The sequence below is a fragment of the Halyomorpha halys genome, unplaced genomic scaffold (genome assembly GCF_000696795.3).
Source record: "Halyomorpha halys isolate HHAL.00 unplaced genomic scaffold, Hhal_1.1 Scaffold469.1, whole genome shotgun sequence".
In the NCBI taxonomy this organism is placed as follows: Eukaryota; Metazoa; Arthropoda; class Insecta; order Hemiptera; family Pentatomidae; genus Halyomorpha; species Halyomorpha halys.
This window is the reverse complement of record NW_027114062.1, coordinates 1,290,568-1,310,448: the sequence shown is the minus strand read 5'-3', so window position 1 is coordinate 1,310,448 and position 19,881 is coordinate 1,290,568. Positions and strand designations below refer to the sequence as shown.

At 30.4% G+C, this 19,881-nt stretch overlaps 1 protein-coding gene across 2 annotated transcripts in view; it reads right to left on the bottom strand.

The window, feature by feature from the left end:
* Window positions 1-19,881, bottom strand: part of twz (BTB/POZ domain-containing protein twz) — a 172,167-nt gene that overhangs the window by 10,973 nt on the left and 141,313 nt on the right. For both annotated transcript variants that reach the window (XM_014424426.2, XM_014424425.2), the window contains one exon: window positions 10,023-10,228. In XM_014424426.2, coding sequence (XP_014279912.1) covers window positions 10,023-10,228 — 206 coding nt within the window. The remainder of the gene's footprint in view (window positions 1-10,022; window positions 10,229-19,881) is intronic.

Sequence of the window (19,881 nt, the reverse complement as noted above, 5' to 3'; positions counted from 1 at the left end):
TTTGATTTATTTGAACGATTAAAAGATTTTTTTCTATACTTATAATTATATTTATATTTTTATTACGCCCGTGAGACTTCCCCAACATCACTCATAGAAAATAATTTAGTTTATAAAAACTAATAATTCTGGTCTAGCCATAAATTTTCTTAATAAATGGGCAATCCGCAGGGGGTGGTTTCTGATAAGTACGCCTGTCACTTGGATTTCGTCATTATGTTCAGACAGAAATCACGAACAACAGGTATTCGTTTTTTATAACTAAATATAGCTTTGTTTATATTCGTGAACTATGAATACTAATAAGAAAATCTGTAACTTAAAAAAAACAACCGATTTATTGTTGCACTATCCAATGCTACCCCCTACTGGCTCGAAGCTTGTTAAGAAGACCCCGGGAGGTCGTCTTCATACCAACTCCAGGGCTCATTAATATGGTCTCGAAACCTGATAACTCTTTAGTTTAAAAAAAATACCTAGATATACCCCCTAGTTTTTTCTTGAAACTATTGCTCTTGTTTGAGAACGAGTATCATTCGAAGTGATCTGAAGCATTATGATTATCCTGGTAAAGGAAATATGAGGGTAAGTCACCTAGTAAAAAGTGTAACGTATAATTGAAGTTGTGATTAGTAGTGGACCCGGATTTTCTGTCATTAACCGGTGGCAGCCTTAACGGGCTCTTTTTCTGGTATATACCAAAATATAAAATATAAATATAAATACTCCGTATCCGATTTTCACAAGTAGTGTTCGGATGATACCACAAATTCTACATTGTCATGCATTGTCACATGTGGGGATAAAATCTTGGTTCTGAGTTTTCTTGGCAGAATTTAAATCTTTTAAATTAGTACCCCATGAATACCTGAAAACTAAAAAGACGTCGGATGGGAGAACTTCTTTACTAATCAAGGAAACTGAGTCAAACGGTGCTGTTGGGGATTATCTTTCCTCACGTCAATTATTTCATTCATTGTAAGACCATCTGCTGATTTGATAGGTTAAAATTGATATTCGAATATAAACAAAGTAATAATAATAATAATAATAATAATAAATAATTAATGAAACAAATAATTTGTCACATGAAATATAATTTTTGGACCTTTTTTTTTTTAGATTTTTAATATATTATTTTATTTATTAATGAGTATTAAAGTCTATCACAGTCAAATACAATAAGTAGTAGAGATAATTGAGCACATTTATATCAACATTATATAACAAAAAAAAAGAAGTTTTTTAAAAAAAGGATTTTTTCAACTAATTATTAAAAAAACTAAAATGAATACAGTAAAATTTAAGATTAATAACTATTACAATTAAAACATTACGTAAATAAGGATTAAATGCATAAAAAGAAACTTATCCAACGGGGAAAGAATAGGGGGTTTTGGAATCTTCAAGATTTCAACAATGAAGCCCTCTCATCGTGCCACTGGTCTTTTTTTAAATTAAAAAAAAATAATAAATTTAAGACCTATGAACGAAGATTTCTTTCCCATATGACAAACTGTTCTAAAATTTGACCACAGTGTAGTCTCATAATTACTTTTATTTATTTCTTCGTTAAAGATGAAGTATGCGACGAAATGACCAACAAAACAGATCACTTTGCAATGAGCGACTTCGCTTGAAACTGCTAATTGGGTGATATTGAATCGTTTATAAAAAAATTTGAGTGCACAGGTTCCTAATTTTGCAACCCGGAGCATATTTTTGCACAATATGGGTCTGCAAAGTATAGATAGAGGGATTAAAAAATGGTGACTGTTTCAAAACCTTAAAAAAACCATTGATTTTTCATTCGGAGCATTATATCTTAAAAACTACCAACAACACTAGATAATCTAAGATAACATTATTTAAAGAAGAGTAATTTTGTTGAAATATTAGCCCTAAAAGAGCTATTTACGTCCAATAGTTCTTGAAATATAGCTTTTTAAAAAGCAAAATTTCTTAAAAATCTTCAGAAAAATTAGTAGTAAGTTAATTTATTTTGAGAAATCTATATCTCAGGAACTATGTGATGTACAAATGTCTATTAGCACTCAAATTAAAGCTAGTTTAATGGACTATAAAGAAGTGTAATAACCTTTGCCTACGTAGGAATAGTAGTTTTCATGATATTTGCTAAAATAAATTTATTTATAGTTGTTCGGACAATAAGTTTGATTTATGAAAAACTTTATTTCAGAAACCATTAGACGTACAGATGTCTGCCAGCGCTCAAATTAAAGCTAGTTAAATTTACTACAAATTAGTTAATTATATTTATCTTTGTAGGAGTAGTAGTTTTTATGATATTCACATATGAATATAAATTTGGCAAATGAAAATTTGTCCGAACAACTATAAATCAATTTATCTTAGCACATTTACTGTAAACTATTACTCCTACGAAGATAAACATGATAAACTACTTTATAGCTCGTTAAACTAGTTTTAATTTGAGTGTTAATAGACATCTGTATGTCAAATAATTTTTGAGATATGAATTTTTCAAAATAAATTCACTAACTACTGATCTTTTAGTACGTCCCATACAATATTTTTATGAAATGGTTGCTTTTTAAAAAGCTATATCTCGAAAACAATTTAACGTAAATAACTCTATTAGGGCTCATATTTTAGCAAATTTACTCTTCTTTAAATGACGTACTCTTAGGTTTTCTTGTGTTGTTCCTGCTTTTTAAGATATAGTGCTCCGAATGAAAAATTAGTTTTTTTATCGCTTTGAAACAGCCGCCATTTTTTATTCTCCCTACCTATACTTGGCAGACTCATCAATTTTGACTAGTAATTATACATATTTTTCATTAAAGTAATCAAAAATTGGGGTGAAATAACTGCCTTTTTTCTCCTCTTGGGCTCTTGTACTATCGGGTTGAGATTGGGTTTCCCAAGTTGTAGATCACCTGCTCTTTAACTGTCAGTAACTGGGAGTGGAACTTCATGTATCGTTTTTTGATGTACTCCACAATTCCAACAAATATACTCTATTATAACCTTATCAAAAACAAGTGTTAAGGTTAGAATAGAAAGTATAAATTGAATAATATTAGAAAAACTAAATTAGTTGGATATCCACTAAATGAATATTTTAAATATTGTTGATAATATATTTCTTCTGTTGCCTGGATAATGCAAGAAATACACTACTTTCAGAATAATCTCCTGCAGTATGAATGAGAAAAAAAATCAGCGGTATTTTATAATCCCTATTTAATTTAAACTAAACTTAAGGACCGATACAGGACATCGATCCTACCTTCATGAGGCTACAATTATTGGATTCAAGCGGAGGGCCTTGGTTTTTACATTTTTGAGAAGAGTTCCGGATTATCCCCACCCTCCCATTAAAAACAGAGCTAACACCCCCCGGGGCTAGAGCTAATGGGAGCGACCGTTTGTGTAAGGCTAATGGGTGGAGGGCTGTTTGGCCAGCAACCACCACCACCACCATTTTTGGAACGGTCCAAACAAAACAAGCCCTCCAGCGCTGCCTCGTCATAATACGTATTATGTTTCTCGTTAAATTAGCTACCCCCCACCCCTAGCCCTTCGTCCTTTTTAATTAGATCAAAACAATGGACCGTTGAAAGGAAATCCCTAACCTGGACTTTTTTAGGCTCCCTTTTTTTTTTTTGTTTTTAATCGCTATCGAACATATTATTTTTTCATATGAAAGGTATATCTAACTGAATTTCATTGCAGTTAGTACTGCAATATTTCTGCCTGCTCCTATAAGTGTACTAAAAAATAAACACGGAAACAAAAAAATTGTCCACTTTAATGATTCATAAATGTACAAAAACAAAAAATATATAAATAAATAAAACCAGGATCTTATAATGGGTAAATTATTTAATTCGTAATATTAGAAACTTAATGAAAAACACGGACATTAAAATTTATTCATTCAATTGGCTTATAATCGACCTGAATTTTAAAAAAATCTATTTTCTGTTAATACAAATGCATTTAAATTTTTAAGAAGACCATGGAAGAATCTTTATTAAACTTTTTTTTTTAACTAACAGTAAACAGAGGTAACTTCATAATATTAATATTTCTAGAAATTTTAATTGTTTTCTCATCCAACATTTCTTCTAATAATAAAAGGCGAAGGTTCGATGCCGAGCCCACCAATCCTACACACATCTATCCAATGACGTCCTTTCAAATTCAGATAATCAAGTCTTGACCTGCTCTTCGCAGCTACGTTTCGGTAAACACCTCCAAAGATCGTCGGAGCAGTGTTTTTCGATTTTTAGGGGTACATTCTTACAGCGCCCTTCTTATTCCACACAGTGATATCATCTGGGTTATATTTACCAGAAGCAATTCACGCAGTTGGTAATGTTTCTTCTACAACTATGTACAATGACGTTTGTACCTTTTTTTTTTTAAATTTATTTATCAAGATAAATTGAAATTCCCTACATTCGTGGACGACTTCTGAATAACCAGATCGTGTTTGTTTTTCTATCAAGTTTTTTTGAAAAAATAATTTATATAACATAATGTAGAACATTTTTGGAAATATAAGATAATCTAAAGTAAATAATATAGAAGTAAATAACCTGAGAGGTATCTGGACCTTAGATGTTTAACTCGAAGCACTGAGATCAGAAAGTGAACATAAAAAAAAAAACCTTGCATTGCAACCTCAATCTCATTGTGTTAGTGTGAACATTCACCATTTCTTTGAGGAAAATAGTATTTTATATTTCTATTTGCACATCTGAAATTGCACTCATAACTCTTCTTCTCCAAAGTATATAATTTAATTGCAGAAAGATAGTCCGGGAGACGATCAATAAAGGTATTCAAATAGTAAAAGAAAACTATTTATTGTGAACAACAATTCGCCCCGTTTGCAAGGCTTTGCCAGGGCTGTCTGATTGAAAAAACGTTGGTTAACAATAAATAGTCTTCTTTTACTATTGATATCTTCTTTTGATATCTTAATTGACCACCATCCGGACTATCTTCCTCTTATCTACTTCAAACGATCAACTATCTTCTTGCAATATAGAATTTAATGTAAATATTCAGGGTCACTATATTTCTATTAATTTATTGATAACATTGATTAATCCTTTATATAACGTACTTAACACTAGTTTATGGTTGAAGAACTGTTTTAAAATAGTAAGGCTGTTTCTTTCTTTTTAATATTATGCATCTTTTTGTGCGCAGCCTAGAACAACGGTCTACCCCATGTCCCTCAATCCGTTTGGCTTCTGTTAACCTGAGTAAATATTATTCAGATGCGTAAAGCTGCAAACTTTGTCAATATTATGAATTTAACCTGTACAGCATTGTTCTGACAGAAGGTGTTGAAAGAATTATTCACAATATATCCTATGCCAGTATTATCGGAGCTTTTGGTACTTCGATATTGAGGGGCCAATTCAGTCTCCAAGACATCAGCAATGTTGGTATGCCCTGTTAGTCGAGGGAAGTACTTCTTAAACAAACACCTGATAGCTAATTAGTAATCAGTATGGAATCAGGAAATTAATTTAATTTTTTTAATTATGAAGGAGATGGTCGGGGGTGTGAACGAAGGAAACAAATATAATTAACAACATTATTTGCCGACGTTTCTTTACCCCACTTTTTTAGAGCTTCATCGGGACTGTTCGAGTTGAAAAATATCGTAAGAGTAAATATTATATTAATCTTTATTATAACAATACTTTTCCGATATTTAAATGCAAAGGGGGGGGGGGGGGAACAAGCATGTGAATGGAATGGAAGGACTCTGGATTGTGATGGTAAGTTGTTTTATTTGATTTTTATGTAATTTTATTCGAAATTAGGGAAACTCAGCATATGTGCCCACCAATCGGTGGAGGAGCCCATGTTTTATAAAATCTAGGGTTCAAATTCTCTTTGCTAATGACTTACAGAATTGGGCGATCTAACATAATGTAGTAACTCTGAATAATTTTTTTATTTTATTTACCTGGGTATCGTTTTCGAACTGTTTTAAAATAGTTATTTTTATTGTTTTTTAAAAATATTGTTTGTGTTATTTTAACGTTATGCATCTTTTGTACTCGGCTGAGCGCAGCATTCTACTTTATTTCCCTTAAAGTAAATAGCAATTAAGTCACCACCAGGCTTAGAAATATCATACTCAAGAAATAAAATAAATTATTTAAAAATTTGGAGCAAATATTTTGTTTTTAGCTCACTGAACCGAAAATGAAATATCGAATGGCTCAAAGTAAATATATATTTTGAATTCTAAATGAAATGATCAGTTATATTCATTTATTTGCCCTTGTTTCAGTTTTAGCAATCCCTCTCGTTTAAATTTCACTTCCCGAGTATTGGATGACAGTGTTTGTTTCCTTTTTATTTGCAAATTAAATCGGAAATTCTATGCCTCACGGAATACAATAACAATTATTTCATTGATTAAAATTTTTATTATCTATTAATATAATCACTTCTAACATTATATTAATAGATAATAAAAATTTTAATCAATGAAATTACTTATTATAATTTCATTGATTAAAATTTTCGAATTGGCTAATATATTTTCTAAATGTTTCAACTTAAAAAAAATTTCCATTTTGCTCTGAAATTATTTATAACATTGAATTTGAGTCAAAAGTGTTCTCTCATGAAGCTCATAGGAAATAGACATATCTTTATAAGTATTATTAATACTGCATTATAATATATTTATTTACTATATTAATATTCATTTTATTAGGTATTAGTTAGGACACCAGGGATAACACACGTTCACGAATGATAGAGGCTACTATAATTTTATCCAGGAGATTGAGTGAAATTCTTCTCAAGTACTTCAAACCTGATACTCAACTCCATTTACACTCTTTAAATTATTTTTAAGAGGGACAGCATAAAGACAGTTTTTTGTGGACGTTGGACGCTTAATTTTCGCAGCGTTCATCGGTTACAATTTTATTACATCTAATCATTTTTTTAAAAATTAGAATCTCATTTAGATATGTTACATATCACATATGTTTTCGGTTAATACTTTGGCTTCATTGTAGGCCATTTCTTGGTTTACTTGGAGGAAATTTCTGACCATCCGAGTAGTAAATAGTTTCATCGAATTGTATGACTTTTTCATTTGACTTGTTTTATACGTAAATAGGTATCTGATAATGAAAGACATGATTGGATAAATATGTTATCCAAAAATCATATGAATCTAAGAAAATTTAAATTCAGAGCATTATTTTTCTTACACTTATTTCATTTCTAGTTAAACCGAATTTCAACAAGATTTAGACAAATGAAATAAGATGCTATGTAGAAAGTAGTTATTAAAATATTTTTCTAAAACATTTTTGCTACATAGCACTTTGATCCGCTCATTTTTCCAATTATAATTAAAATTGAGTTGAAAATATTTTCTAAATTAACCTATCAGTTTGGGTACTCAGTTGAGGTACTCCAAGGTAGCATCCTTAGTCCTATGCTTTATACAGTTTTCACAGCTGACATCCCAACCCATCCTAACACTATCCTCACCACGTATACCGATGACACATGTCTATCGTCAGTGAACAATGATCCTTACATTGTATCCCAAACCCTCCAATCCCACATCACCACCCTTGAAGAATGATGCCAAAATTGGAGGATTAAAATTAATTCCAATAAATCCCACTTAATAAAATCACATTTACCCTTCGTCGTAAACCCATGATCTCTTGACCTACAGTATCCTTTAATAATACCCCACTTATTCCTGTCGAACCGATCCGTTACTTAGGACTACAGCTGGACAAACGACTGACTTGGAATCCTCATACAAGAATGAAAAGACAGGAAACTGCTCGTCGATTCCGACTATTACAACGTTTACTAGACAAACAGTCTAAATTGCCAATCCAATACATGACTATTATAAGGCCATTCTGGACATACGGAGTTGAGCTTTGGGGCTCCACTAAACCATCAAATTCCTTCCGAATCCAATCCTTACAGTTCAAAATCCTTCATAAAATTCTTAATGCTCCTTACTTTGTCACAAATCAAGTCACAATATCAGGACTTCACTGTCCCATGTGTTGCCGATTTGGCCAGAACCAGATACCATTTCTTCCATGATAAATTTCCCAACCACCCAAATCCACTTGTTTCTCACCTGGCTTATCCTTCATTACCTAATAATCCTCCTAGGCGTCTAAAAAGAAGATAGCCTCGAGATCTCCTATAGAAATGTTATTGGGGTTCTATCAATGGGTAGATTCTCCACATGTATGTATCATGTCACTGTGTCTCCTACAGCAAATTTACTTGTTGTATATATTTTTATACGGTTGTAAATAACAATAAATGAATTATAAAAAAAAAATAATTAACCTAAAAATAAAATAGATTTCGCTTCAAAATTGTCACCCCTAAATTCAGGCCAGAGTAAGTGTCCCCTTTTGTCTCTCCCTCTTCTAGTCTTGGCCCTGGGATCTTAAATACTAAAAAAAAAAAAAAAAAAAAAAAAAAAAAAAAAAAAAAAAAAAAAAAAAAAAAAAAAAAAAAAAAAAAAAAAAAAAAAAAATATATCTATGCCTTGAAATATTGCCTCAGGATATCTTTCAATTATTATATCGCATTATATTATTAGATCGAAGGTTCGAAGAACTCATTCTCAAAATCATCTACATAATTATACAAATGGCGCCTGTTTCACCGGAATCATTTTCCGCTTAGTATCTTTCTACTAAAATAATTTGTAAACGGCAATCCGTTAGTTCCATGAAATATCATAGTTCTTTAAACACAAAATCTGAATGTTCTTTTTCAAGCAGTTTTTTCATTTGACGACAAAATGAGTATTGAAAATGAATGTTGATAGTAAATAGTTTAAAAAAAATAACTCTTTACTATTTAATTATTAATCAATTCATGAGGGTTTGATCGGTACCTTTTAATTTTACGGGTTTGAATAGGAGACGATTGGTCTATTACCACTATAGTCAATTCCAAACCAGTAAAAATAGAAACAAAAAAAAAATCCAACAAAAAAGTAATATTACTCAATAAACTACACAGAGTCACCGACAAATGAGAATATAAATAGCAATCCTTCTGGATGATTAATTAAAATGTTTGCTAATAAGCTATAAATGAATCAAAGCAACAAAAAGTATTATAATAATTAATAAATATAAATAAACTAATAGAATACAGAATTATTTACTAAAAGAGGGCAATCTGTTTTATACCACTCCATTGATGTTTCTGAATATAATTATTGCAAAATGAACCCTGTATCAATTGTTTAAGAAATCTTACTCTTATGGTACCGAATAGTGATTAAGATACAAGAATACACAATGACATGAAAATTTGTAATTCTTAGTAATTTTCTGGAAAATTGGCATTTGAAGTTCACATGTCAAAAGATCACAGTTAATTTCTCTAAATAATTTTAAGTGCAATGTTTACCCTAGGAGAAGAATAAATCTTACAATAAATATTTGAAGCATCCTTCTTAAAACAAAATGACAGGTAAAGAAAGCAAAATACCATAAAATCTAGGATTATTTTTCAACTCAGCTTTTCTGCCACTGGTGTGCCACACTCAGCCAAACTGAACTTTAACTTTAGTGGAACAATGTTATCCCATTTGGAGTAATGGTAAGTGAACTTCTGCGGTATTTATGTATTTAAAAAAAAATTATACTAATAATTTCGTATTAACGGCTAAATTGAAGTTATTATAATAGGCTAGATAAAAGCTAAGTAAAGCCCACAAGACAGGTAAAGCGTAACAAATGAGTATCGGCGATAGATATAATTTTCTTTAATCAAAGTTTAAGATAAGTGAAAAAAAAAATCAAAATGTTTTGCAAACATAATTTGTATCTCAAATTTAATCAATAATAGTAGCTCGATACACCTCAACATTCTCAAGAATGCGGTGTTTGTAAATACCGTGTAAATTACAAATAATAAAAAGTATGAAATATATTATCTTCTCTTTAGAATGAATTAACCATAAAAATACTCACGTTGAATCTCAAAGTATCTGGCTTCTTCAAGCAGGAGCTCGAGGTCTGGGAAGTTGTCTGGTATCAGAAGCCGGGAATTCCTCATGAAGTTGAGGATGTGGCGAAACATCCCTCCGTCCCTGTCGATGAAGTAGTGCTGCTTCAAGGAGTCCAAGACTATCGGTATGGAGCCGTTGAACAGTTTGGCCAATCTGGACTCGGGGTATCTAGAAGTATCATAAGAATTTTCTTTAAATATCACATAAAACTTAAAAGATTAAATTACATACACATACATATATATATATAGCTTTTAACTTTCTTTACATTTGCCAAAACAAATATTGATAGATGCGTCATTCATGTGGAATAAAAAACACAAAATCGTGCAGTAAAAACTTAAAATGTTTATAAAAAACTCAAATCCTGCAATAATCATCAACTTGATAGTTTAATTTATCATATAAAAACTTGAAAAGCTTATCTAACTTCATTTAAATCAATCTAAACTCACTAAATACCCTCTACATTAATACAAACATACATAAATAATTACTCTGATTAAACACCTAAAATTTAAATTTGCTAATTTTATTTTTGATTTTGTGTTCCTACTATTATGGCTGGAATTAAATTTTTCTACCTCCATTATAAGTTTTGGAAAAATGCAACGCATTATGTACAAAGGAGTATCTAAAAATATTCTTCCAATCAAATTTGTTTTTCTTTGTTCATGTTCATCCACTTTTTTTCAATTGTGTATTTAGATAAGAGCTAAAAAACTAACAATAATAATAGGTCAATGTAGATAAACTTTAAATAATTTGATTAATCAGGATAGGTCCAGTCATTTTGATAAGATCAATTGATTTTTTATTTGTTTTTTATTTAAACAAATAGGTAGTATAATATAATAATATAAAATATGAAAATCCCACTGTTCACAACGATGTCGAACAGAAGAATGAAAAGTTTGAGGCAGAGTGGGAATCTTAAGTTAAAAACAATAATAATGATAAGTTTTATATTACAAGTTTATCCCAGACGGAATATTTATATATTTATTTAGTTACTCGAAACTACTATAATTCCAAGAACATTCTCCACATGTGTTTACTTGTTTTTTAAAGTTTTAATTCGATTCTTCATGTGTTAATGCACTGCTTTTCTCAAATCTATCAATTTTAATGTATAAATAAGAAAGGAAAAAAAAAATTTATATACATATGCCTAAATGCGTATAATATGAGAAATTTAGTTCAAGCACTAACTCTTATCCTAAAAAAATCAAAATTTAGTCCAAAAAGTGTAAAACGTGCGATTTTGTACAGAAAAAACTCAAAAAGTGCGAAATTGTCGAAAACCTGAAATTTTGTGCAAAATAAAAATAGTGGTTTTTGGAATGTCTTTTCCATGATTCGAATATCTGTCGAAGTTTGGTAGAATGCGGAACTAGACAACAAAAGATGGAATTGCAAGAAATGTTGGTCTCCAGTTACCAGGCTCTTTTTTACAATAAATACGGTAAATGCTCTGAATAGTTTTTTAGAGTTGATAAATCATTTTCATATCTACAGACATATCTTTCCGTTTTACACTGTAAGAATTAGATATAAATAAGATGGATACTTCGAAATACCATTATAGGTATAACAATGCTCTTTGGTCCAAATTTAAACAATTCTGATTTTTTTCATTTCAAAACGTGATAAACGTCATATACCTTGGGGAAGGTGATAGCTGTTAAAATGTGAAGTTCATTTGGTAAATTGTATTTATTAGTTTGGCCTAAAAAATATTTACTATGTTTCTTGTCTTGGCATAGAAGTCCCAAATATCATCTCTTAAGCTGTCCCTCTAACTAAACAGCACCTATTCTTCCAAATTTCAAGAACTCTCACATTCTCAACACCAAGACACTAATATTATAGTGAAAATTAAGAATTTAAATTACAGCTAATTATGATGGTTTGGAATTTCTATTTAGTTAATTTGCATAGGAATCCCGTCTGTTTTCACAAATCTGTCTCCAGATTTGTTCCAAAATGGTTTCACTAAATTGAGAGATCGAGGAGCTGGGAAGGAAATTAAAAGGTAGGAAATGGAGGAAATTAGAAATTCCAGCAGTAGCAGAGGGCCCAATCCGACGTCGAAAATAAATCGTTTCACTGAGGAGAAGTAATTGAAGAAGAAAACTTAACTAATAAGGAAAAGTATGCCAGGATTTCAAATAAAAATTATTAATCTTTTTTTAAATTCTTACTTATTTGCTGGAGATAAAATATAGCAATAGTTTTTATATAAGTTTTCAATACTCTAGTTATTTCTTCCAAATTCAAATAAGAAATACGAAACAAACAAAACAAAACAAAAATTTTGATCTCTTGCTCATACCACCCATTGCTTCTTTTTCTAAACTATTAAACCATAATTTAATGGTATCAAATACCATCTTTAAATACTTTTGGTAGTATTTATTATTGGTATGTTTATAAATTAACTTTACAATTTTTTTCTTTCTTTACATCTTGCCAAAACATAAATAAAGAAAATTTAAAATGATACTATTTTTTCAGGATGTCATATCGTGACATCATTTGCTAAACTCTGAGAAAATTATTTTACACATATTACACCTTTAATTTTTACGTTACTTTGCAAAATCTCATCTTAAATCATCATTTACAAAAAAAAAAAAAATGGTGAAACTGAACTAGATAAAAATTTATAAACAAAACGAGTTAATCAAAATAACAAGAAATAAGGATTTGTTGCTTGGTGTTCTGGAAAAGTTAAAAACCGACTCTTCTAATATATGGTCCAGGTGATATGATTGAATAGAAATAGAAACATTGATGAATACATTGAAATAGAAACGGGCCAGAATCAATGAAAAAGTATAAAAAATGTTTCATTGAAATAGTGTTTGATAATAAAATATCGGGGAACTGTTTTGGGTTGACAGTCAAAGCAACCTGTTATTTGATTGCTACCTATCAAATATACCCGTTTTATGGCACATTGATTGTCCCCCCTCCCCCTCATCGTTTCCATTTGATTCATTAGGTTCCGTATGCTTTCCGAACGACCATTTATTTTTTTTTTAATACGTTGAAATGAAATTTTTAGAATAACCATAATAAACAATTAGTGTATTGGATTTTACCAAAGGAGAGTTGTTATACGTTCTCCTGTATCATAGAGCTTTTGAATTTTCAATTCTGTAAAGATGTTGGACACGCATCGAAATCTTTTTTAATTAATTCCATTATATATATCAGAGTAACAGTCTAATCATAAGAATGAAAAAAGTCAATCACCACCAATAACTATTAATTTTCTCAGGCCTAGTAAGTAATGTTTCGTTAAATTAGTAATGTATAAATTGTGTTATTTGTAAAAATCTAGGATCTAGAAATCAACAAAGATTTATCGAAAGCTAGCTTTCAAAAAACCTTACTCAATAAATTCAGTAGATTAAATTATATTTATCTACCTTTAAAAAAATAGGTAATAATTTAAGAGCTAATAAACGTCTTTACGTTAGAAAACAGCTACTTCATAAAAAGATAATCATAAAATACTATATAGTAGGTCTGCCTTCCTTCAATTTGAGAACTAATAGACATCTATACATCACATAGTTCCTGAGATAATGTTTTTCATAAAGAAATGTGATATGAGTCAAAAATGAAAATGCATGAAATTACTGGAATTTATAGTATTGACATTATTTATTTATTATTATTTTTTTCTTTTTTGCAAAACATTTGGTAAATCTATGCATAGCAGTATAGTTTCTCAGATTAGTATTACAATTTGTTTCCGATGTGTCAAAAACAAAAATTTATGCAATAACACGAAATTTGTTGACCGAGACAGATTTATCAATTTTAACTCTTAAGTGTACACAATTTTTTTTTACAAGCTCTTGAAATAAATTTAATGAATATATTAGTTTAATAGTTTTGACTTCACAATAAGTGGTCCAATCCAGTGCGTGCAAATTAGATATAGTTTCCCAAAAATGTGTGAATTTTATAATTGAATGGCTTTTGGCAAGAATGCGACAAGCCAAAAATTTGAAAACAAATAAAATTGTAGGCAAAATGCTGTTTTGCTTCTCTTTAAAGTTATTTGCTGTGTTTATCTATTCAGATATGTTCATCTATTAATAATAAAATATATAAAACATTTAATAAGAATTTTAGAATTTTTTTAAACTGCTCCATAGGACAAGTATGTGTCTAATCATTTTCTTGTCCCAAACCCTTCAATTGTAAAACCCCCCTTATTTCCGCTCTGATTGATTTTAAGCTGCTCCAAAAGACCAACCTAAACGATATAAATAAAAAAAAAAGTCCTATAGAAGACGATCTCAGAGCGTCCCATTCATCGGCCTCAGAGAGGCTTATATTAACATTATATTGTAATTTATTCCCGTTATTAGCCCCGACTATTTGAATATGTATAAAGTAATTTACAATTTGATTTTCTTACGTGAGGAGTTAAAGACTGATTTATAGGTACCTGTACCATTTGATTTCTCCCCTCAGGGGCCGGGGTCCTGCCTTCATGCCTTCGAGGAAATGTGATACAGAGGTGTCGGTATTTTTTACTGCGCAGGAAATGAAGAGGAATGTTTTTGCATAGTGAATCAGTTTTTTTTTCATTGCTTGACACCTGCTCTAATTAAAAATGAAAAACTGTGCTGATTGGAATCTGAACTTTTAACTAATTGTTACATATTGTTAATTATCTCCTCGAATTCACATACCTCTGTGTTTTCCCCTTTATCTTGTATTCTCCAATTATCAAGGATCTCCTGAATTCTAATACTTTTGCTTAAAAAGAATTAATAGCAATGATTATTCTATATTTATTTCGTATTAGGGATTGAGAAATTGAAAAAAAGACTTGGTATCATCAATAAAGAGTAATTACTTGGTCACATTTCTTTATATTTTATACATATTCATAAACTTTCCACATATTTATAAATTCTTATATTTATACCATTCGCCTGTAAAAACGAAACCGAAAACATGGCATTAATATTTTTCAGTACTCCAGAATTTCTTCCGTAGAGAATCTTTTGGATTTTTTACTGCGTCTTAAATCTTCTGTGTCCAAGCCATTGTCCTTAGAATTCTATTTTTATCTCATTATTTTTATTGTAACTGTACGCGTTATTGAACGATTCAAGAACAATAATTTTTGGTGCATTAAATTAGTGAGTATTAACTCAATTATGAAATTGAGTTTTGAGTTCAATTTATATGGAACGAACGTTTTGATTGTAAGGTTAATAACAGTTATTGTATACCTCTATAGGTTACAGGGAATTTTAGAGTGGATTAGAAACAAAAATTGGGAATATAAAACTTACAAATTTGTATTAAGTATAATTTCTCTACTAATGTATGAGCAAACAATTGACTCGATATAATAGCATAATACATTATCGACTCTGATTTTATATATACATATATATTTTTTATAGCTCAAGGCTGAGGATCCATTCAGTCCCAGAGTGGTAATATCAAGCTTCATTTCTCGGGGGCACTGTAATATAAATTTTGACGAACCCAGGTGGGATTCGAACACACAACCTTCTAAACGAAGCGTTCTGGCAACCCTCGCCCCATTCCGCATATATATTAGATCGTCTATAAAATGAAATTAATAGAATTAATGCTTTTGCTTAGTTAAAAAAAACAACAAAAAACAAAGTAAGACTCCAAAGTACTCAGAAGCCATTTGTTTGGATTCTTACTTTTTTACCCACCACAATTAAAAATAATAATTTAGCAATTAACACGTTTTTACACAAGCCATACCTTTGATACAATATTTTGCCAAACGTCTATTCTTACTATTTACCATATAAGCCTCACTAACATATCTCTCTTTTTATGGATAGGGAGGGTAGATTACAATAACTGGTGGTTCATTTATGAAGATGGTTTTCAGGGAAACTTTTTTTTTTTTTAATAATTTTTAACTATTTCTCTAAATTCAGAAATAGATAAACATATGAAAATAATTTGTATATTAGGAGTAAAAGGATACGTCTGGAACAAACAAATAACTAATTTTCTAGATTGTTGAAGAGATGAAAAAAAAAACCCGACTCTTCTGTTACATTTTATACTAAACATATTTATTTAAATAAATAAACTAATTAAATAAATTAAACATTTATCGAATTAAATAAAGTTATTAACCCGGCAGGAGTGTCTTAATTTTTTATCCACTAACAGGTGTCCCATGAGTATTCATCTCATGTTATCTAAGATCTTTCCGCCTCGGCTGATGATTTCAAATAAGAAAAAATGCTCAAATGAGAAAAAAATATGTTACCTTAGGAGTGAACTGGTGAGAGAAATGCTCAATCTTACCGTTGGGAGGAGACCAAAGCAAAACTGATTTTTTTTTTTTCGGCCAAGACTCCCATTGGAGTCCTATAGTGCCTAACCATGGTTGGGGGTCAAAGTTCTTCATTTTGTGGGACCGCCACTCAATGAAAAAAGTCAACGTCTCAGGCCGGGATTCGAACCAGTACCGCCAATAGACATCAAATTGATAAGACTGTTTCTTAACCACTGAGCTATGGGCGGCCCAAAACTGAATTATGCTTAGGTGGGGAAGTAACATAAACAAGTGGCAATAACAACACCCAAAGGGTTAACAGAATGTAGAGAAAAGTATAAACAAAACAGATGAAACACTTGGGAAAGATAGACGTTTATTTTACTACATGAGAAAAATGCTTAAGGTTACACCTCTCTTGGGTTAAAAATAACCCTACAAATCCATTAGATCAGTTATGTTATCTAGATTGCACCAAAAGTGTTGAGGGTACCCACTTCATGAGACTAGATGGACCCAGAGGACTCCTGAACCCACAGGGCGGACCCAACGGCTACAGGTAACATGTAATAATTATCTGCTTCAACCGGATTCGAACCCGAGTTCTTGGAGTAAGTTGTCCATTGCCTTACCAATGAGCTACCCACTCACCTTTTATTTTTCATAGTATATGAAATATGGGTTCGTATAATTAACTATCCTTTACCAAAGGGGAAAATGATGCATGCCATGTATGATATACAACTACACTCGAGTACCGAGCCATTCTAAAAAGCTCGTTCTGTTTTATGCTCCCTTTAGTTAGCTTTTTACATCCCTCTACCGTCGCTTTACAGCAGACTGTAAAACATTTAGCCGATATATTTCAGAAAATTATATATATCTGCATATTGCACCGGGCAGCAGGAAACCTTGACTCGAGGCTGCTTATGACAGCGTTTTATTGCACATTAATTGCCGATAATGTTACAGGAGATATACCATTGGTGGCAGATATGGTCGGCTTACGAATGGTCATTACATTAAACATTACTCTAAAACCAATAAATGCGATCCATTTATTGCTTTCCATGCCTGTATTTACGAACTAGACACTTAAATGCACAACGGCAGAATAAAATAGAAAATAAATACACCTATATTAAAACCGATTTAAAAAAATGATGTAGTCAACTTATCTTCCTATTGAGGTGTAGATAGTTGACCGTAGATTAATGATTGGAGAAGTTTGTCGGGGGGTGCGGTCAGCAAAGAACAACATAAATAAACAAAACCATATTTATTTATTTTATGCCGATGTTTCGACCTGAATTTCAGGGCTATAGAGCAAAAGAGATAACAACAACATTTAGAGAAACATACAATTGAAAAGGAATAGTATACAAACAAATTTAGAATTATACAAAATATCGAATTAAATCATAAATGATAAAAATTGATAACTGATAATTGAATAATAAAAACCATTTTTTAATTGATTGATAATCGTGCAATCGGATGGTAGTAGATTAAAAACAGTAACAGATGAAATATAATATCATGTAGATAAGAAGATATGTATAATATAAGATATGCAAGTAGTGCCTAGAAAACTGAAAAAATAAATAAATAAATTGAATCTACAAATTGAACACTATGACAGACAATGAAAAATTGTGAGTGGCTTATATCTGAATTATCTTCCTATTGCTGCCGTGCTGCGTTCCATAATATGAATTTCTAATTAGTTGAAGATCGGTTGTCGAAAAAATGGAAAGGTTTTGATCCACTTATTCAAACATTGCAGTCTAACATAATTAGCCAGTTCTTTATTTTAAAGCGCAATTTAATGTGACGGTACTGTTATTCGCAATGTAGATAACGAATTGGCAGACGCAATAAAATTTAACTTGATTTAAAATTTTTTAATCAAAAAATCTGATCAAATGACTATCATGATGAATGACAGCCTTGATAGGCTGGCCTAGGCTCAAAATCAAATGAGAGCGTGTCATTAAATAATTACTACCTTCCTTTTTTTCTTCAGCCGACCACCAATTGAAAATTGAGTGTCTATAATATATACTTATGTATATATAAGTTAATACGTAAACTTAGACGGCTATCTGAAAAAAAAATGTTCTTTTATGACAAAGAATTCTGAAGAATTATGACAAAGAATTAAAATCTGATTCATTCGCAGGATTTGAGTGATTATTAAAATTTTTCTATTGTAGTTATTAATTAGTAATATGTTATTAATTAAATGAAATAATAACATATTTTTTAAATATAAACAACAACCGGCCTTTTTCTCCAAATTTATAAATTATCTATTTAGAAAGTGACCATTGAAAATATTCAAGACTTAAATACCCATGCTGTTTAGGCTAAACATGACCAATAAATTAGATAAGTGATTACAATATATTTTTAATTTAACACAACTTGGACAATTTTCTTAAATACCGAATATTTAAGACTGACGATACGATGCAATGTTTCTGAAAAGTATTTACTATTTCCTTTAAAATATATACCTTTTATGAAATCAATGGAATAACAACAAAATAGTAAGGATCGAATAGAAGCTAAGGCGAATATATTTGTGTGATTTTTTTTTTAAATCGATATTTTATGTGAACTCTTTAATAAAAAATATCATCCTTATAAATATAAAATCATTAATTTAAAACATTTTGATGAAGAAATAATAATATATATGAAGAAATATATTTTTTTAATGGGTTGCAATTTCAATTCCTCTTCAATTAACGCTGTTTGATTTAGTCATTCAATTAGATGAATAGGTGTTACTCAATTGTTGAAAGACAAATAGGGCAACATTAATTAGAATTCACTTGTAGCAACAGTCGTGAAATTTAATCAGCTCAACCTCATGGAACTGCCAATATTAAATTGATACCGACCATTACCTATCATTTAAGGGTTAATTTTATGTAGATAATATATTGAGTATAGAATAGAACAATTAACAAGCTAGAGGGATTTCAGTCTAATAAGGATAATCAAATACCTTATACATGTTGTATTTCTAATTATGGTTTTAGGAGATGTTTAAAAAGCATATTCAAATCGGAATCCCACTAATTCCAAAGGACTGCAAATCAAAAGATATGTTATCTTGTAGCATATCATAAGGTTTCTAAACTATAGTGATAAAACTACGTACACTACCGGTGAAAAGCGTAATATTTCTCCATTTTGTTGGACACTGGCAAACAGAATATAATTTTAAAAATTCTAATTAAAAAAAACAAAACAAAAAAAAAACGAAGTATTTGTACTATCGGAAAAGAACTCAGCAATCGACAATCCGTCTGTTGAAACATTAGGGGTATTCATAGTACCCCATAATCATGTGTTAAACGTAAAATGTTTTACCATGTTAAATGTTATAAGTATAGCATTGTGAGCAGCCCAATTTAATGTCATATTAAATGCATAAGAGCTCCAAGCGGATTTTCTGAGCAACTCCTTTTATAATCTTTCTTCCCAAAACTTCTCG